At 37.1% G+C, this 20,592-nt stretch overlaps 1 protein-coding gene across 1 annotated transcript; it reads left to right on the forward strand.

Moving 5' to 3' along the window:
- The first annotated feature begins 164 nt into the window (after positions 1-164).
- SLC33A1 (solute carrier family 33 member 1) lies at positions 165-20,327 on the forward strand. The gene is made up of 6 exons (XM_052641566.1): positions 165-1,338; positions 11,822-12,012; positions 17,264-17,448; positions 17,718-17,835; positions 18,813-19,028; positions 20,064-20,327. The coding sequence occupies exons 1-6, from the start codon at positions 564-566 to the stop codon at positions 20,229-20,231; spliced, it is 1,653 nt and encodes a 550-aa protein (XP_052497526.1). The 5' UTR covers positions 165-563; the 3' UTR covers positions 20,232-20,327.
- Positions 20,328-20,592: the final 265 nt, after the last annotated feature.

A 20,592-nucleotide genomic window follows, 5' to 3' on the forward strand; every position in this document is an offset into this window, starting at 1 on the left:
TGGGGCTTCAGGTTCCTACCGAGCATTGTTTCCGAACTCGGCCACGAGAGTGTGTCCTGATTGGCTTGCCCTGGAGGCGGGTTCAGGACTTATTTGAGACTAGGACCACTTCCTGAAGCTCCAGACAGGAAGTTATCAGAAGTCTATGGTGTCCGGTGGAGAAAGTGCTGTCTGCTGCTTTGGTGACGGCGAGAGAGGACCGTGGGTTGGCTGGACTGGCCGTTTGGCCTCGCCGCAGCTAGGAGCCCGTTTCCATAGCAGCACCACGGCCCCGTCCTCCAGCCCAGACCCCGGCGCGGGTGCCCGGGGGATTTCTTCAGGCTCCTCGACGCCGCTCCAAGGGGCACCTACTTGGGTTTTGCCTCGGCTTGCAGCCCGCGGACTGGCTCCCGGCTTCAGCTCTGCGGGCCACAGTAAGAAGTGCCCTTATCAGCCCGCGCCCTGCCCCCCTTCCTGAGCCATAGAGACCCCGGTCCAGAGCGACAGCCTTGGACCTGGGACTAGACGGATCCAAGACGCTCAGCCCCGGCCCCCCTCAAACGGGGCTCTGCATCGTCTCTGATATGTCACCCACCGTCTCCCACAAGGACAGCAGTCGGCAACGACGGCCAGGGCCTTTCAACCACTCTCTAGATTTGAAGAGTGGTCCTCTGCCGCCGGGCTCCTGGGATGATAATCTTCCGGAGGTGGTGGGCGGGGAAGGGGACAAAGAAGCTCTTCTTCGGGATATCAGCACTGTTGATTTCTCAAAAACCCCACGGAGCTGCCGGGCGGAATTGAGCAGCATTTTGCTGTTGCTCTTTCTTTACGTACTTCAGGGCATTCCACTGGGCTTGGCGGGAAGCATCCCACTCATTTTGCAGAGCAAAAATGTTAGCTATACAGATCAAGCGTTCTTCAGTTTTGTCTTTTGGCCTTTCAGTCTCAAATTGCTCTGGGCCCCGTTGGTTGATGCGGTTTACTTTAAGAACTTTGGTCGTCGCAAATCTTGGCTTGTCCCAACACAGTATATATTGGGATTCTTCATGATATATCTCTCCACTCAAGTCGACTATTTGCTCGGAAATACAGATGGCCGAACCCCCGACGTGGTTGCTCTCACTGTGACTTTCTTTTTGTTTGAATTCCTGGCAGCCACCCAGGACATCGCTGTGGATGGTTGGGCGTTAACTATGTTATCCCGGGAAAACGTGGGTTATGCTTCTACTTGTAATTCAGTGGGCCAAACAGCCGGCTACTTTTTGGGCAATGTTTTGTTTTTGGCCCTTGAATCTGCCGACTTTTGTAACAAATACTTGCGGTTTGAGCCTCAACCCAGGGGAATCGTCACTCTTTCAGGTAGTGTATTTATTATGCTGTGAGGTTTATTGTACGTTTGTAAATCCTTTCGACAGTGTGTGTGACACTGTGTGTTAAAACTGTTATTTAATGAGCTGGAAATCATATTATGGGAGATGATCCGAAGTAAGTTATCTGTTCTGCTAACATGAGCTTCAGCCAGAATGATTACATTAAAGCAGTCATAATTGATCGGTATTCTGAAGTGAGCAGGGAAAGGCAACTCATCCAATAAACGTTGTGTAAGAGCAAACAAAACTCTGAGTCTAGGGATACCTTGGCGCTTGCATAATAATAGGTGCACAGTTTTTAAAAGTCTGGCTGGTGTGAACACATAATTTTCCTTTTGTCTTTTGTTAGATCGAGATTTCTAGCTCCATGCTTTTTAGTCCGTTCCTACCCTTACTCTTATACCAAGACCCTGTTTCTATCTCATCTAGTCTTCTGATGAATGGAACAGGGTTAATCCATTCAAACATTAGTGAGTGGGCTAAGTGACAGAGTTCAAAGGACCTTCTGTGATTGAAGCCAATTCCAGCCCTCAAAAAGAGCTTGTGAGAGTCAGGCTTTACATTTGCCCTTGTTGAATAAGATTTCATGATGTGGGTAAGTAAAGTTCCAGAAGCCACCAAACACCAGCTGAAAAAGCGGTGAAGCACCAAAGTACCAAAAGATACAGGACAGTACATACAGTGTTCCAAATGCCTGAAGCACTGGTTTGTGGCATCTGATTTTGGGGAATGGTGCTGAAAGAAAGGTTGTGACCAAATTAAAGGTTGTTGACCGAATTGTTTAGTTGCTACCAGTAAGAGTTTAAAGCTTGTCCTGTAGGAAATTGTGAATCCTATAGATTTTCCCTTCTTTCTACATGAGCGTAATACATGGCCCTGTAATGTTTTCTGTTTTTTGGTTTTCTCTTTGTTTTTGAACTTTCCTAAACACTAAGAAACTGTGTAAAATTACCAATATCAAGAACAACACTGGGACTATTAGGAATAGAGTTCTCTATTACTATTGGTACTAGAGTTCTTAATTCTGGTAGTGATGATGAATTTAGGATGAATTTGTGATGATTGTCTTTTGAAATTTAAACAGCTACTTTCTCTCATCTTCCTAGCATTAGGGGATTCCCAAAAGGTAAATGTCAGGGTATGGTGTGTGGTGGGGCTTCCCTGGTGGCTCAGTGGTAAAGAATTTGCCTACCAATGCAGGAGATGAGGGTTCAGTCTTTGGGTCAGGATGATCCCCTTGAGAAGGAGATGGCAACCCCCTCCAGTATTCTTGCCTGGGAATGAACAGAGGAGCCTGGTAGGCTACAGTCCATGGGGCACAAAAGAGTTGGACACGACTTAACAAACAACAACAAGGTGAGTGGTGAGGGCATTTTAAGGGTTACAACATTGAAGGAAGGGAGGAAAGGATTTACAACTGTAGTTCTGAAATCTAATACACCCCCTACACATCCCTACACCCTGTCAGGGACCCCCTTTCTACTTCTTCAAACTACTAGTGAGCCACTATTACTGATAATATTAATAGTTACACTTTTCCTCAGTTGGTTTAAGGCTGAAGATAGTTGAGTGATACTGCTATGCACCTAGACAGATTTGTCCCTTAGTGTTCTGGGGTAGCTCTCCTGCTCTATGGATAATTTTCTGCTCAGAAGTACTTTGTGAATGCATCATATCAGCACCTTGTTGCTTTTTACGTGTTTTGCTTTTTGTTTTTTATTGGGACTGTTCATATCACCAAAAAGGGCTAATAGGATGATGTGTTCCTTATTATGGGAAAGCCTCAGTAGAGAAGTCAAGATTGAAGGGGCTATAGAAGCTAAATTACTGAGTAAATTAGAGCTTTCTTGTGTGTTAAACAAGTGACTAATACAGTATCCTTCCAGAGAATGCAGTTATCCGTTCAAGAACCATTATGGCTATATCCTTCAGCCACTGCCGTGCCCCTTTGGGAAGATTAGACACATACCACTAGGTTTTTATTTACACTGGTTTATTATTTTGAATAGCTTTTTTTTTCCTTTGGAATTTGAACTGTGTTCTCTAGGAAACTGTAAAAATAGCTTACTTTTTAATTGAACTTTTATATCCGTAGTATATTGCTGTTTTGGGTTCAAGCATTTTAATAAGAGTTGAAGAATTCCTGCTTTTTTCATTCATCTTTGTACAACTGTACATACCACATTTATATTTTTTTTTTTCTTTTTTTTTGCGGGGTTTGGGGAACTTAGTATAACTAAGAACCAGTGGCTTTGAGGAATTTAGAGAGCACAGAGAGAATCATGGAGGAAATACAGTCGCTCAGGTAATAGAAGAGGCAAACACTGAGGTGACTTTAGAAAACGAGAAACTTTAAAAGAGGCATAATTATTTTTTTTTTAATTCTGAAATATATTCTGTGATTAGCACTTTGTTTTGAGCTACAGATACATAGAGATAGAATACATTCAGAAAGAACAGTTTTTACATCAAGAAAACAGTAATCTAAATAGTCAATTTAGAATGGAAGGATAGGATGAAAATATTTAATAGAATCCCTTAGAAAGAAAAACTTAATTATGCTGAGATTGGCTTTTGGTTCCTTCAGGAATACAGAACAGTCCTTAACCCAGAAGTAACCTTCTTTTGGTCCTGTCTCGTTGGTTTTCAAGGATCTTTAGTAGCAAAAAGAGACAAGCTTTTAAGCTTCACGAAATGTGAGAGTAACCCAGAAGAACACAGAGATTACAACATAAAGTTTTATGACTTGAAAAGATATATTTAAGTCCTTTCATTCTTATAGATGAGGAAACTGATAAGGAAACTCTTAACTGGCCAGTTAGAGATTTACTTATGGCTTAGATTTCCTGACTGGTGTTTTTCCTTCAGTTGTCAAAAAATTAGGAAAAACTTCAAGGAAAGCTTCAAAACCTAAATATAATATATGCTGATTGGGCTTTTCTACCAGAGAAATCAGCACTCTGCTGATGTCTTAAAAAACATCAGCATGCTCCCAGAATGCCAGATGCCCAGAAGTGACAGACTAAGGGGTTTTTGTTGTTTTGTTTTTAAAGTGATCCACATCTTTTTATTTACTCAGCATTGACTCCCTCTTTGGTACTGGTCGTATGACAGGTGTTATAATTTGATGACTAAAACCTGGCCATTCTCTGCCCACAAGTAATTTATAGTCTATAGTGGGGTTTTGCCAACTAAAATGAGTTGGTGCAGGACTGTAGTTATTGGAGAGGACAATGATGACCTGAAAAACCCATGCCCTTTTAAACGTTAGGTAGCCTCGGGCCTGGGCTTCTCAGGAGGCTCTAGTGGTAAAGAACCTGCCAGTGCAGGAGATGCAAGAGACACAGGTTCAATCCCTGGGTCAGGAAGATCTCGGAAAAGGAAATGGCAACCCACTCCAGTATTCTTGCCTGGAGAATCCCCATGGACAGAGGATCCTGGTGGGCTACAGTCCATGGCGTTGCAAAAGAGTCCAATATGACGTTACCACGTCAATAACAACAACAACTGGGGCTACTAGATTCAGGAGAGATTAAATATTAAAAGCTGGAGACCACACCCCAGAAAGGAGGTCTGAAGCCTTTTTTCTTTTTCAAAACAAAGCAAAGGAGAAATGGTACTATAAGCTTTCTTTGTCCAGTAAAGAACTGTGGAATTTTGTGGATGGGATGCTTAAAAGTCAATTTACAAAATACACTGTAAACTAAAAACGCATTTGATTTTATTTGGTATATGTTGAATTTCACTTCTAATTTCATTGAAATATACTTGGAGGCCAGTTGGAGTAGCGTTTAGTATGTAAGTTTATCAATAAAAGAATTATAGAACCTCACTAATTACAGTCTTCTACTTTATAGTGTTCCTAAAAACTCTTTATTGGAGAAAGCAAAATAGACTTCCTTAATATAAGATACTCTCCTAGAAAATTAAAAATGAAAAAATAACCCCCCTGATTTCATCTGTTCTTTTAAATACAGTTCGGGATAAATCTTGCATTTTATCCATGTTCTTTTCATTATTTTGTATTTTTTACTGTGGAGTTTATATCTACAGTGTGTGTGTGTGTATATATATGCGTGTGCATGCACGCCATTTTGCTTTAGTCATGTCCAAATCTTTGTGACTCTATGGACTGTAGCCCACCAGGCTTCTCTGTCCATGGGATTCTCCAGGCAAGAATACTGGAGTGGGTTGCGTTGGATCTTCCATACTCATATCTTGGTATGGGAGATCACAAATATGTATTTTATATGTCAGTGTGCATGCTCAAATATTTATTAAGGATAAGGTGTCTATTCAGAAAGCAAGATGTTTGTTACCTTTTAGGACTTCTATTTCTTGGTTTGGTGTTAAATAAAAACTTTATAAATTTCATTTTTTTCTCTTTACTTTTGAACATAATAGCTGAATTTCAGTTGTCATCAGTTAAAGCCATAGAATACATGATTTTAGCACATCTAAGGATTTCTTTCCTTTTAGATATTTTATATTGTCTTGTGTTTGAGACCTACACTTTTTTAATTTACTTTAAAAATTCTTATTGGAGTATAGTTGATTTACAGTATTGTGTTGAGACCTGTATTTCTTATTCCTAGCACAGTCATAGAACTTTTGGTAGAACTTTTTCTTGCTTAAATTTCCCACTAGTTTTTAAAAACTTTATTTTAAAATAATTACAGATTCACAGGTGGTTGCAGAGAAATGTTTAGGGAAGTCCTATGCACTCTTTCCCTAGCCTCCACTGTTAAAATCTTATGTAACTATAGTACAATATCAAAACCAAGAAATTGACATTGGTACAATCCATAGAGTTTATTCAGATTTCAACAGTTATACACATACTCATTTATGTGTGTATTGTATGCAGTTTTATCACATTTAAGCTTATGTAACCTCCAACACCACTATCAAAATACTCAACTGTACCTTCACCACAATACACTTTCTGTTGTTTCTTTACAGCTATGCCCATTTCCTCCTCACCATCCCTAATCCCTGTCAGCCCCTAATCTGTTTTCCATCTTTATATTATTTCAGAAATGTTACATAAGTGAAATCATTTAGCGTATGTCCTTTGGTGATTGGCTCTTTTCACTTAGAATAATTTCTTTGAGGTTTGTCCAAGTTGTTACATGGATCAGTGATTTGTTCTGTCTTGTTGCTGAGAAATATTCCATTTTTTTTTCGACATACCACACTTTCTTTTACCACTCATTTGTTGAAGATGATTTGAGTAGTTTCTAGTTTTTTGATAATTATTATGTGAAAATAAATCTTCATTTCTCTCAGATAAGTGCCCAGGAGTACAAATGCTGGTTTATTTGTCAGTGCATTTTTAGTTTTGAAAGGAACTGACCAAATTTTTTCTGCAGTGGCTGTATCATTTTATCTCCTTACCAGCAATATATGAGTGATTCAGTTTCTCTGCATCCCTGCATTTCATGTTATCATTATTTTTCACTGTAGCTATTCTTATGTACCCCGCATCTTCATGTGATAGTTTGGACTGCTTACTGTCAACTGTTTTATAAAAGTCAGAATTCAGCTTTCATCTTATAAAAAGTGGTTTTGGGGTGTCAGGATATATAGGTTGTACAAAAACTGAACGCAAGAACCTCCTATCATAGCATCAGAGTAGAGATATATATGTATGTTTAATTAATATGGATTTTGTGCGTGACCTGAACATATTTTGAAACATGGAAAAGTAAGAGTGAAAGTTTCTTAGTTGTGTCCAACTCTTTCTGACCCCATGGACTATACAGTCCATGGAATTCTCCAGGCCAGAATACTGGAGTGGGTAGCCTTTCCCTTCTCCAGGGGATCTTCCCAACCCAGGGATTGCACTCAGGTCTCCCACATTGCAGGCAGATTCTTTACCATCTGAGCCACAAGGGAAGCCCTTAAAACATGGAAAGAGTGGCTCATTTCCTTCTGTTCAGTGATACATGCTCCAGAGTTAGCAGGAGATGGAAGCATTGCATCTATTGGTCTCTAAGCTTCAGTTTTGCATCCTGGGCTGAGTTTAATGTTTTGGGACAATAGGGCTCTTGATAACCAGACAGCTGCTTAATCTGGTGCTTGATTGAAGAAACCATTTCTTCTAACCCAGAGGAGAACCTAACATTGTTGGAGTTAATGAAAAAGTATGTGATCTCAAACATGGCACCTCTCTAAGGGGTTAGGAAAACTAAAGGATTATGAAGATTTCAAAATTAGCTTTGTGTTTAGTCAATTTTTCTGTTGCATGCTGTCTTTCAAAAATTGTAATCCTCAAATAAGATATACTATATTGTATAATCAAAACAGCATTTTCTCTTTGCCATAGATGTTTTGAGAAAATGCTTAAGGGAGTGGTTTGTGACATAGAAGAAAGTTCTGTTTCTTGTTGAGACTTAGCTGGTGACCCAGGGCCAGATACATAGTGTTTCTATTTCAGTTTCTTCCATGGTGAAAGTGAGAGCAGTGGACTGATGATATCTGTCTAAAGTCCCTTCATCCTTTGCCTTGTGAAGCAGAGAAAGCTGTGCTGAAAGCAAGATGAAAGGAAGGCCTGATGGTAATGTAAAACAGAAACTGGAAGTTTGTTTTCCTGCCACTGACTTCTGAAGGACTGAGGTTAATCCCCATAGTGGGAGAGCTAGAGAGAAGCTGTTCTGATCCAAGGATGGTTGTTATCAGACTGTGCTTAATTTTTCTGCCTTTTCCGATGGTGGAAGAGAATGAACCTACACCACAAAGGATCTGGAGGCCTGGTCCAAGGTCTTGAAGGTTGAAATTTTTTGGAAATCTAATGTTTTATCTTAAAAATTCTTAGAAATTTTACCTTTTCTTTAATATACACTTTTCATGAAAATATTTCTAAGTTATTGAGTAAATGAACTGTTTAGGAAGATGTACCATGTTTGGTCTACGTACCTTATACCACCCATATGGGGAGATGAAAGTGGGTAGGGGTGAATACAAGTAACCAGTTTAAAAGAGGTTTGCTCAAGTATCTATGTTCCATACTTCATAATTGGAGCTAAAATAAATACCTTTTTCGTCAGGTCTGTCTGTTTGATTGGAAGAGAGCTTACTTGCAGTAGGTGTGTCTGAGCATCTGGGTAATATAATGGGACACATTTTTGTTTCAGAATCAGATCTGAATTTGAATCCCCCCCTGGTACTTTCTGGTTTGTGATTCTCTTTCACTGAGTATAAAGTAGGAATAATAATGCTTGTCTTAGAGAGTGATTTTGAGACTTATTGCACTGTCCTGTGTTTTGCCTTGGCATAATTGACACTCAAGAGTTGACTGTTATATCCTTTTTGAATGCTGGTGAATTGTTGCGTAATCTTATCTGCAAACAATACTGAAACCTGGACGGGGGAGCCTGGTGGGCTGCCGTCTATGGGGTCGCACAGAGTCGGACATGACTGAAGTGACTTAGCAGCATTAATTTTTTTTCTTTCTCTGCACTGGGATCAAAGAGTTTAAATTTAGATAAAGATTTTGTTCATTAAAACTGGGAGAATATACTAAACAAAAAATAACTAAAAATTTTTTGCTGAAAGTAGTATATAACTTAAACCTTTAAATTTTCACTTAACATTTTTATAAAGACCATTAATTGAAATTCCTGGTGACAGTGAAAGCTTTTTTCAGGGTTTCTTGAATTGCTAATTTAAATCAAATAATGAACAAGAACTTTACCAATGAGAATAAATATTGTAGATGATATTCCATAAATGTCATTATTTGTCAGTTTCACAGACGAAATTAAGAATGCAAAAATAATGAACATTAGCCTCAATTATAAGAATAATCTTAAATTGTTATTCATTGGTTTTGAACTAGATTTCAAAACTATGTTAATACAAACTAGAAGTTATGTTGTGATGTTATTTTAATGAGCTTTAATCATAAGATATGTATTTATTAGTGCATTTTAAAGTGAATACCTTTGCATTTAGGAATCTGTTTTTCCTGTTTCTTGTTTATCTTCTGATATCTAGAATTAATGACGGATTCTTCTCAACTTTTGATGGGGTTATGTCTCGTAAGCCCAGTATAAGTTGAAATTTTTTAAGCCTTAACTTAGTCTTCCCTACCATAAACGTGCTCAGAACTCTTACATTAGCCCACAGTGAGGCAAAATCATGTAACAAAGCCTGTCTTATAGTAGGGTGTTGAATATCATGTAATTATTGAAACTGTACTGAAAGTGAAAAACAGTGGTTTTCTGGGTACAGAATGGTTGTGCATTTACCATTGTGATTGTGTAGCTGACTAGGAGCTGTAACTTTCGGGTGCTGCCCAACTTCACAGCAGAGGATCATAATGAATATTGCTAGCCTGGGAAAAGATCAAAGTTTGAACTGCAGTTTCTACTGAATGCATATTGCTTTCACACTATCACAAAATTGAAAAATCTCAAGTGAGACCTTCATAAGTTGGGGTCCATTTGTGTAAATTCCTGTTACAGAGAGAAGAATTCACCTCAGAATACAAATTTCCACGTATGTTTGAGAAGACTTAGCTTTTTTATTTGCGTAATTCGAATAGCAGAGCCTCATTTTTGGTTATGCTTATGGAGACTAAATAATTAGCCAGTTCTAGCAGATTCTTTTTTATTTTTTTCAGTTTATTTATTTATTTCATTTTGGCTGTGCTTGGACTTTGTTGCTGTGCTGCCTGGTTGCAGTGAGCAGGGGCTGCTCTCTAGTTGTGGGACATGGGCTTCTCTGCTGTGGCTTCTCTTGTTGCAGAGCACAGACTCGAGGGCATGTGCGCTCCAGTAGTTGTGATGCATGGGCTTTGTTGCCCCACTGCATCTGGAAGCTTTCCAGACCAGGGATCAGACCCATGTTCCCAGCATTGGTAGGCAGATTCTTAACCACTGGGCCACCAGGAAGTCCTAGTAGATTCTTAATTCAACAGTATTAAAAAAAACTTTATATAAGCAGTATGAAATAATGGGACCCAAATCGGAAGATTTAGGTTCTGCCTCTTAATTGGACCTATAGCAAAGACTGAAATATTCTGAGCTTTTCCTTGTCTCTCATAGTAATAATGCCTGCTTTGCTTGTGTCGCATGTTGACTACAAAAATCAAATGAAATAGGGGGCTCGCCTGATGGTCCAGTGGCTAAGACTCCATATTCCCAATGCAGGGGGCCCAGGTTCGATCCCTGATCAGGGAACTAGATCCACGTGCAGCAGCTAAGACCTGGTGCAGTCAAATAAATAAATAAGAATATATATTATTTTTTAAAAATCAAATGAAATAACATATAAGAAAGGGTTATTTAAATACTAAGGTGAATTTGGTCTATACCGTGAGTTAAGTTGATCTGTGGTGCTGTCTGCCTTCATCATAAGTGAGCTTTAAACTGTAGTAGCTACCTTCACCTAGCACAGCAGAGCAAGACTGAATAGAGGAAAACCTTGACTTACGGAAGGTCTACCTTTTTGGGAAAAAGATGGCTAGACTTCATGAACAGTTAGTTGATTGTGTTACATTAGCAATAAACTAAAAAGCAAACACATGTAAAGTTGAATACAATTCCAGAATGTTAGAGCTAGAAAACACCTGGGATTTTCTAGGCAAGTCTTCTTACTTTACAAATGAAGGAACTGAGAGAGAGAGTTATACATTTTCATAGAGATAAAATAAGATGCATTCTCAGGGTAGTTAAGGAGATGCAGGTTTTAAAATGGGTTTTATGAGGCACTGACTGCAAATGTAACTTCAGGCAATGTTTCAGCCTTCTCTCAGCCTGTTTCATCATCTGAAAATTGGGACTGGTGATAACTTCATCTATTGTGTTGTTGTAGTAAAGGGAATGATATGTGTAAAATGCTTAGCACACTTATAGCACATGGTACGCACTCAAAATAGTGCCTCTATTATTACTATTATTTTTAGCTATTATGCAGAATCTTCCAGAACAGTATTCACTCTCTCTGCTTGTTTGAAATATTGGCCAGTGGCCCAGCTCTCTTCCACTGAAACAACCAAAAGAGTATGTCATGTTTATGTGTCACAGAATTGAAAGAGAATATTCTTAAACAGATTAAAAACAAAGTTTAAAAGCAAAAGGCAGAAAATTTAATGTAAATGATCACCTGTTTGTTGTCTAAGTTGTCAAAATTTAATAAAGAAATGAAATGACTTAGATGCTTAAAAATTATGACTGATAGATCTTATGGGATATGAAAATCCTCTCCTGCCCTTGAATAAAATGACACAATAGACTTTTATTTCGTTCAACCCACTAAACCCTTTCCTTTTTCCTTGTTAAGTATCGCTGTTTGTTCTGGGTCTGTGTAATGTTTTGTACCTGCTGTGCTTGGTCTGGTGCGTTGATTTTTTTTTTTTTTTTTAACAGATTTTAGTTGAGAAAAAGTTGTGTACAGAATTATTTAGTATCAGTGAAGATACGTTATTTCACATGTTAATTATAGACATAAAACATTTTAAATTTCAGATTTCCTTTTCTTCTGGGGAACTGTATTTTTGATAACAACAACTTTAGTTGCCCTTCTGAAAAAAGAAAACAAAGAAGTATCAGTAGGAAAAGAAGAAACTCAAGGGATCACAGATACTTACAAGCTGCTTTTTGCAATTGTAAAAATGCCCGCAGTTCTGACATTTTGCCTTCTGATTCTGACTGCAAAGGTAAGAGATTTATAAAGGAAATCCCTCATTCTGTTACAAGTACCAATATTGTTGAATACTTCTGTTGCTGTTTCATAAGTCCCTTTCCACTAATACTAGAACTTAACAATAATAACTAATATACTTTATTTACTAAAAGTATTTAAAAAGATGTGATGATATCAAATCAGACATAATTGCAAACTAAGCTAAATGTCCTAGGATCTTGAAAAAATTATGCCAATTTGAAGTACTTCTAGTCAGTGTGCGGAGAAGGCAATGGCACCCCACTCCAGTACTCCTGCCTGGAAAATCCTATGAACGAAGGAGCCTGGTAGGCTGCAGTCCATGGGGTCGCAAAGAGTCGGATACGACTGAGCGACTTCCCTTTCACTTTTCACTTTCATGCATTGGAGAAGGAAATGGCAATCTACTCCAGTGTTCTTGCCTGGAGAATCCCAGGGACGGGAGAGCCTGGTGGGCTGCCGTCTATGGGGTCGCACAGAATCAGACACGACTGAAGTGACTCTATTAGAATGAGTCAAAGGTATTGAAATTACTTACTTAGAATGTAATTTGCAAAGATATGGAAATGAATATTAGAAGTCTATTTAAAAATCAGTTGAACTATTTCAAAATGTTAAAAGGAAATATACCATCAAACAAATGGAGGTTTTAGTGACAATTCTATATGTTTTCTCTTAAGATGTCTTAATTTTTTATAGTTCTAAAACATTTTAAAGAGATTATGCTAGAAGAAAGTAAGTATACTTTGTTATAATGAACTGTTAGAATTGTTATTCCTAAAATATAAAATTGGTTACAGGATTTTTGAACTATATATTTAAACCTATCTACATAAACAGTTTCATAGCTATATTTTGATAACACTGAAGTAAAAATTATAGTCTCATTGTTTTGAAATAGTGAGTTTTCCCTCTCTAGTGATAGGGAGGGTTGTTTTTAGGAAATTTTAGGAAGGTTTAAACTTAAGGTTCAACTTTAGAAAATGCTAAAAGGTTCAGTTCAGTTCAGTTGCTCAGTTGTGTCTGACTCCTTGTGACCCCATGAACTGCAGCGTGCCAGGCCTCCCTGTCAAGTCATGTATGGATGTGAGAGTTGGACTGTGAAGAAAGCTGAGCGCCGAAGAATTGATGCTTTTGAACTGTGATGTTGGAGAAGACTCTTGAGAGTCCCTTGGACTGCAAGGAGATCCAACCAGTCCATTCTGAAGGAGCTCAGCCCTGGGATTTCTTTGGAAGGAATGATGCTGAAGCTGAAACTCCAGTACTTTGGCCACCTCCTGCGAAGAGTTGACTCACTGGAAAAGACTGTGATGCTGGGAGGGATTGGGGGCAGGAGGAGAAGGGGACGACAGAGGATGAGATAGCTAGATGGCATCACGGACTCGATGGACGTGAGTCTGGGTGAACTCCGGGAGGTGGTGATGGACAGGGAGGCCTGGCGTGCTGCGATTCATGGGGTCGCAAAGAGTCAGACACGACTGAGCGACTAAACTGAACTGAACTGAACTGAGGTTGGTCATAACTTTCCTTCCAAGGAGTAAGTGTCTTTTAATTTCAGAGGTTCAAGAAAGTTAGTACTGTTATAATGATACTATCTAATTACATCATTTAGACATAACCATTGGTAATATTTTTGGTATATTTCTGCTTTCCCCTGTGTATGTATGTATGTGCATGCACATGTGTATACACATACTTTACGTGTATAAATATTATTAATACATTAGCTATAGTTAATTTACACACACAAATACTTTAAAAGTGAAATTGTATGTAATTTTTATCTTGTTATTGTCTTATCCCATATTCCTATATCATTAATATTTGATAAGATACTTTTTAATAACTATAAATTGTTACAGTATATAAATGTGCTGTAATTTACTCATTTTTTCTGTTATTGTATATTTAATTTGCCATGTGTTTTAATTACAAAAATGTACTAGTGAATATATTTGGGTGTAATTCTTTGGTGTTCTGAATATTTCCTTACAGTAGATTCTTAGGTTCTTTCCTTCCAATAGATTCAGTGAGTATGATTGTTAAATTGCTTTCTAAAAGATTTTATAATTTATACTGTCACCAAAAATATATAAGGAATTGCTTCAAATACAGAGTCTAGAATTCCATGTTCCCCCTTTAAAGTAAACCTCATTAAAAGTAACATCTCTCCTAACTTTTAACATCATAGATTAGTTTTCCCTACTTTCCAGTTATATAAGTGGAGTGTCCAGTATGTTTTCTTGTACACTTTAACTCAACATCATATTTATATAATTTATCCATGTTATTTATAGCAATAGTCTGTTCATCTTGCTGCTTATAATATTCCTTTGTAGGAATATACCACAATTTATTTATCCCATTCTATCAGCAGATGTTTAGGTTATTTTTGCTTTTGGACCATTATAAATAGTGCTTCTGTGAACTTTTGTGTACGTTACTTTTGGTGAATGTAGGTAAACATTTCTGCTGGGTAAATACCTAGGAGTAGAACTGCTGGGCCATAAGAAATGCATAGTATATATGCATTTATATAAGAAATGCATAGTATATATTATAAACAGTTTTGTGATTTTTCCAATTTTCCCTACCACAAGCACTGTGAGAGTTTTTGTCATTACACAGCCTTGAAACTATAGTATTGTCTTTTCAATTTTAGCCTTTCATAGCATCTCATTATGATTATAATTTTTCATTTCCCTGATGACTAAAGAAATTGAGCATCTTCTCATATGGTTATTGGCCATCTGAATATCCAGAGTTTCCCTTTTCTTTAAATTTGTATAATTTTTATTTTTTATATATCCTGGATATGAGGGTTTTTGTTAGATATGTGTATTGCATATATCTCCTATACCACTTTTAAGTTACAAAGAGAAAGTATGAAATATCTTTGACTTTTAATTTTTTTGAGTGAAATTTGCTCTTTTGCTTCATTCTAAGTTAAAGTATTTGAAGTAATATTTAGCATTTAAATTTTTTTTGTTTGTATATTTTCACTTATTGAAAATTTACTTGTATAATTGAAGGAATACCCATATGTTTATCCAAATTCTATAATTAATTGTTCATATTTAGCTCTACTTTTTTATTCTGTAAATTATGTTATTTTACATAGCTCTTATAAAGTATTTGATAGTAATTTGTACATATCATGCCCTTTTATCCATAAATACTTGAAGTATGTAGTGTATCTCCTTAGAATAAGGACTTTGTCTTGCAGAGTCACAACTTGATAAAAAATCAGGAAGTTTAAATGGACACAATATCATTTTCCTTTTAGAAAATTATTTATTTTTTGCTATGCTGAGTCTTCATTGGTGCATGCACGCTTTCTCTGGTTGCAGTGAGTGAGGGGCTACTCCACATTGCAGTGCACCGGCTTCTCACTGCAGCTGGTTCTTTTCCTGTGGAGCAGGGGCTTCAGTAGTTGCAGTGCACCAGCTCAGTGCTCGGGGCTCCCGAGCTCTAGAGCACAGGCTTCAGTAGCTGCAGCGCACCAGCTCAGTGCTCGGGGCTCCCGAGCTCTAGAGCACAGGCTGAGTAGTTGCAGTGCACGGGCTCTAGTTGCTCCACAACATGTGGGATTTTCCTGGACCAGGGATTGAACCCATGTCCCCTGCATGGACAGGTGGATTCTTATCCACTACCACCAAGGAAGTCCAACACAATACCATTTTCTAGTCACAGTCCATATCCAGATTTCACCAGTTATCCCCCAGAGCAGCCTTTATAACTTAATTTTTTCCTGGCCAGCAATCCAATTTAGGATCACATACTGTGTTTAGCCTTTCTGGTATGAGCCTTTCTTTGTTCTTCATGACCTGCTGGGCACACTTTCGTTTTGTTTTTTCAAGATTATTTATTTGTTTATATTTGGCTAGCTGGGTCTTCTATGCTGCGTAGGCTTTCCCTATTTGCACCAAGTGAGAGCTATGTTCTGGTTGGAGTACACAGGCTTCTCATTGTGGTGGCTTCTCTTACTGAAGCGCCTGGGCTCTAGGGTGCTGGGCTTCGGTGTTGCAGAGCGCAGGCTCAGTAGTTGTGGGGCTTAGTTGCTTTGTCGGACCAGGGATTGAACCAGTGTCCGCTGCATTGGCAGGGGGATTCCTTATCACTGGACCACCAGAGAAGTCCGACCTGCACCTTTTAAAAAATATTTTTTTATTTTATTGGAGCATAATTGATTTACAATGTTGTATTAGTTTCAGGTGTACAGCAAAGTAATTCAGTTATACATATACATATATTCATTCTGTTTTAGATTCTTTTTTCATACAGGTTGTCAGAATTTTGAGTAGAGTTTCCTGTCCTATACAGTAGGTCATTGTTGGTTATCTATCTATATAGTGGTATGTAGTGATCTAGACGCTTTTAAAGAAGACAGGCTGGTTATTCTGTAGAAAGGCCTTCTGTTTATGTTTGTCTAATGTTTCTTCATGTTTAGGTCCATTCTGTGAATAGATGTCAGAAATATCACAAATAATACTATGAATCTTTAGGGAATTTTATCAGGAGCCATATCATGTCCCTTTAACCATTAATTATTGTGTTAACCTAGATTACCTTGTTTAATACATTGCAAAATTACTATTTTTCCTTTTGTAATTAAAAATCCATTTCTAGGGAAGTACTTTGAGACCATCTAAATATCTTGTTTCACCTCAAACTTTTACCCACTACAATATTTTAGCATTCTTACTCTTTTTTTGTTGTTGTTTTTAAGAATTAATCTAACCATACCTTTTTTTTTACCCATCATTTAAATCAACCTCATAGATATGTTTTCTCAGAATTACTTTTGAAAAGCTAGATGACTTTTTGTTGTCAGTCAGAAATCATCAAAAATGTGTATGGTATGTGGCAATGATACTTCATTTTAACTAGATTTATTTGGAGTCAAGAGCTTTTCTTTTAAACTTTAAATATACAGAGCAATAAGTTTGGATTTTAACACTGTTTATTGTAAGACAGAAATTTTTGAAATGGAAATTTAATTGTAATTAAAATTACAGTTCATAAGAGTGCTGAATTTTCACTTGTTTTCCACTCCATATTTGTAAGTAGATCATAGAGCTGAGTATGCCTCTATAACTTGATTGGTGTACCAGATACACTAATATGATACTTACTTCTAACTGGCATGAGTCATTGATAAGACTGAGGTTTCTAAATTACGTATACTTGGAGGGAAATATTTCATAAGTCATAAATTAAAATATTTTTTTGTTTTTATATTGCAGATTGGTTTTTCAGCAGCAGATGCAGTAACAGGACTGAAATTGGTAGAAGAGGGAGTACCCAAAGAACATTTAGCCTTACTGGCAGTTCCAATGGTTCCTTTGCAAATAATATTGCCTCTGATTATCAGCAGATACACTGCAGGTCCCCAGCCACTAAACATATTTTACAAAGCCATGCCCTACAGGTAAAAATGAAATGAAACCTTACTAAATAAGAGAGGTTAAATGAGGAACAGTCATCAGTATCACTAATGTCTATGTATAGAGTGTATATGGTAAAAGGCTTGCAAAGCATCTTAACTTCTGTATCATTTATATGCACTTTTATCTCTTTTAAACTTCCTAACAGGTTTTAGATTCAGGCTTCTTTCATATGGTAGGCACACAGATTTCTGTTTCTGTTATTCTTAACCTAAAATAGAAGTCAACTCCACCTTTCTCTCTCATTCTGTAGATTATTGTTTGGATTAGAATATGCTCTACTGGTCTGGTGGACTCCTAAAGTAGAACATCAAGGGGGATTCCCTATATATTACTATATTGTAGTGCTGCTGAGTTATGCGTTACATCAGGTAAGCTTGCTGTGGTTTTTCCCAGGAAGTAAACTGTCCTGTGTAAAATAAAGATGTTTTTCTACAGTTGCCTTAAAATAATGATAATAAATTTTAAGATTTATGCATGAATCAGATACTGAAGAAATTAGTGAACTTTAAACCTTGTGGATTTAAATATATATATACACACACACACATATGTATATTTGGCTGTCTTGGATCTTAGTTGTGGCACTTGGGATCTTCTCTAGTTGTGGCATGGGCTGCAGAGTGTGCAAGCTCAGTAGTAGTGGCACACAGACTTAGTTGCTCCACGGCATATGGGATCTTAGTTGCCTGAACAAGGATCGAACCTGTGTTTTCATGTTCCTGAATGGAGGGTTAATTCTTGCTGCTTAAGCACTTTTTGCCTCTCAAGGATATTTTCCTCTTCAGTTTGTCATGCAAAATTTTAATTACATATGAGAAAATTATTTACATATAATTATATATTCATATTACCTTTGAATATTTGAGTGCTTACATGTATAATACATATATACACACATATATTTAGGTATAGTATAAATATGAAGTTTTGCTTATTACTGTATACATCCTTCAGTGCCACCTCACTTGTCATTCTCAATTGAGCGTTCCTTGAATACATGTGATAGAATTAATCTCCTATTTATTTAGGCCGTGATAGCATGATGTATGCACTTCCTCTGTTTACAGTATTTACTGCATTTAATTGTATTTATTTATTCCTGTTTTCCCAGCTTTAGAATAAATTCTTCAAGGGCACAGAGGGACTGTATCTTATTCATCTTTGTGTTACCGTGACCAGACTTAAAGCCTGGGCTGTAGCAGGGGCTCAGTAAATAATTTGTTGGTTTGAGTTTAATAAGAGTCATGAAAATTAATTTTCAGATTTATGCTTTTAATGTTCTTAATTTAGACCGTATCTTTCTAAAGTTTAGTTGTCCTGAAGAAGTTTTATGTTTTCCTTGTAGGTTACATTGTACAGCATGTATGTTTCCATAATGGCTTTCAACGCGAAGGTTAGTGATCCACTTATTGGCGGAACATATATGACCCTTTTAAATACCGTGTCCAACCTGGGAGGAAATTGGCCTTCTACGGTAGCTCTTTGGCTGGTGGATCCCCTCACAGTAAAAGAGTGTGTAGGAGCATCAAACCAGAATTGCCGAACACCTGATGCTGTTGAGGTAAGTTAAGTTGCAATTTTAGATAATAGTAAGCGAATATTAAGATACTAATTTCCTCATTTTGCCTCTAGAGGTATTTCATCTTTTAAAAATCATATCTGCCCAGAGTCTTTAATAGTTTTTTTCTTTCTCATCATAACTGAGGGTATAACACTCAAATCAGTAAAAATAGCTCACTTGGAGTTGCTTCTCAGCAGGGAAGGAACATCTCCTCTACCTTGTGTATTATTGTCCTATACAATAGGAATTTAATATTAGTACATGATTAATAGCTAAGTTTTTCAGTAATAGAAGGAAAATTCCATTGGCTTTCATGGTACAAATGGGGCTAAAACTGAGTGGTTAGTAGTTGGTTGGTAAATTATTTCAAAGTAACATTAACCCACTTCTAGAGTAAACTCACTGGAAATTTCTGCACACTTCCAAGTATGAAAAGCTGTATCTTGAAAATGAATATTGTTTACGGCAAGAGCTGAAAATTGTTTTTAATACTGTTAGTAGCACTAGACAGATTAAGATACATTAACTTTGGAGAAGGAAATGGCAACCCACTCCAATATTCTTGCCTGGGAAATCCCATGGGCAGAGGGGCCTGGCAGGCTACAGTCCGTGGGTCCAAGAGTTGGACACAACTTCGCGACTGAACAACAGCAACAAAATTTTACTTAACATTGTGACATGAGCATGACCCTGTATCCTTAAATACTTCTTGAGTGCATACCTTTTTTCTGTTTATAGTTGTTTTATTTAAATTAGGGTCCATATAAGTTCCCTTTACTGTGTTTTATTATTTTGCCTGTTACATCTTTTTAATTCAATAACAGTTCCCTGTTTCCCTCTTTTTCAGGGGTAGTAATAAAAAAATATATCTAACATTTAAAAAAAGATACATTAATTACTTTTGTCACTTGAACGAAATGTTTGAGCACAAAAATGTTTTGATTAATCCTTTAAATCACAAAGTAGAAACGTATAAAGTGCTGAATACTTCCATTTTGAAATTGTGGAGTATTTATTATAATTTTATTTTTACAGCTTTGCAAAAAACTTGGTGGCTCGTGTGTTACTGCACTGGATGGTTATTATGTGGAATCTGTTATTTGCGTTTTGATTGGATTTGGTTGGTGGTTCTTTCTTGGTCCAAAACTTAAAAAATTACAGGATGAAGGACCATCTTCATGGAAATGCAAAAGAGACAAGTAATGCATTCACTACTGGACATTCTAGGAAGGTAACTCTAATTTAGTTTTAACTCAGAGAGTTATGATAATCAGTGTACAGGAGTATAAAATATTATTTTAAACAGGAAATTATTAATATAAAATGCCAAATGGTTAAAAATATAGAAACCTCTCTGTATATTTAAATATACTGTCAATGTATTTAAAGTTTACTTAAGTTCAGGGAATTCATACTAAAATAACTTTTCTGGTCTTGTTATTTGATTTATAGATTTTTTAAATTTACTGACCAAAGCATGTTTTAAGCTGCAGTGCAGTAGTCATGGGTGATAACCATGCAGTCAAGTATTGTTATCAGTACCTATCATTGAGCTATGTTAAAA

The sequence above is a fragment of the Budorcas taxicolor genome, chromosome 1 (genome assembly GCF_023091745.1).
Source record: "Budorcas taxicolor isolate Tak-1 chromosome 1, Takin1.1, whole genome shotgun sequence".
Taxonomy (NCBI): Eukaryota; Metazoa; Chordata; class Mammalia; order Artiodactyla; family Bovidae; genus Budorcas; species Budorcas taxicolor.

Bases quoted from the DNA above. Each gene is read 5' to 3' on its own strand.
- SLC33A1 (XM_052641566.1), top strand. From the start codon at position 564: ATGTCACCCACCGTCTCCCACAAGGACAGCAGTCGGCAACGACGGCCA. The intron at 17,449-17,717 runs GTAAAAATGAAA...CTCATTCTGTAG, and splicing joins TACAAAGCCATGCCCTACAG to ATTATTGTTTGGATTAGAAT. The intron at 17,836-18,812 runs GTAAGCTTGCTG...TTTTCCTTGTAG, and splicing joins TGAGTTATGCGTTACATCAG to GTTACATTGTACAGCATGTA.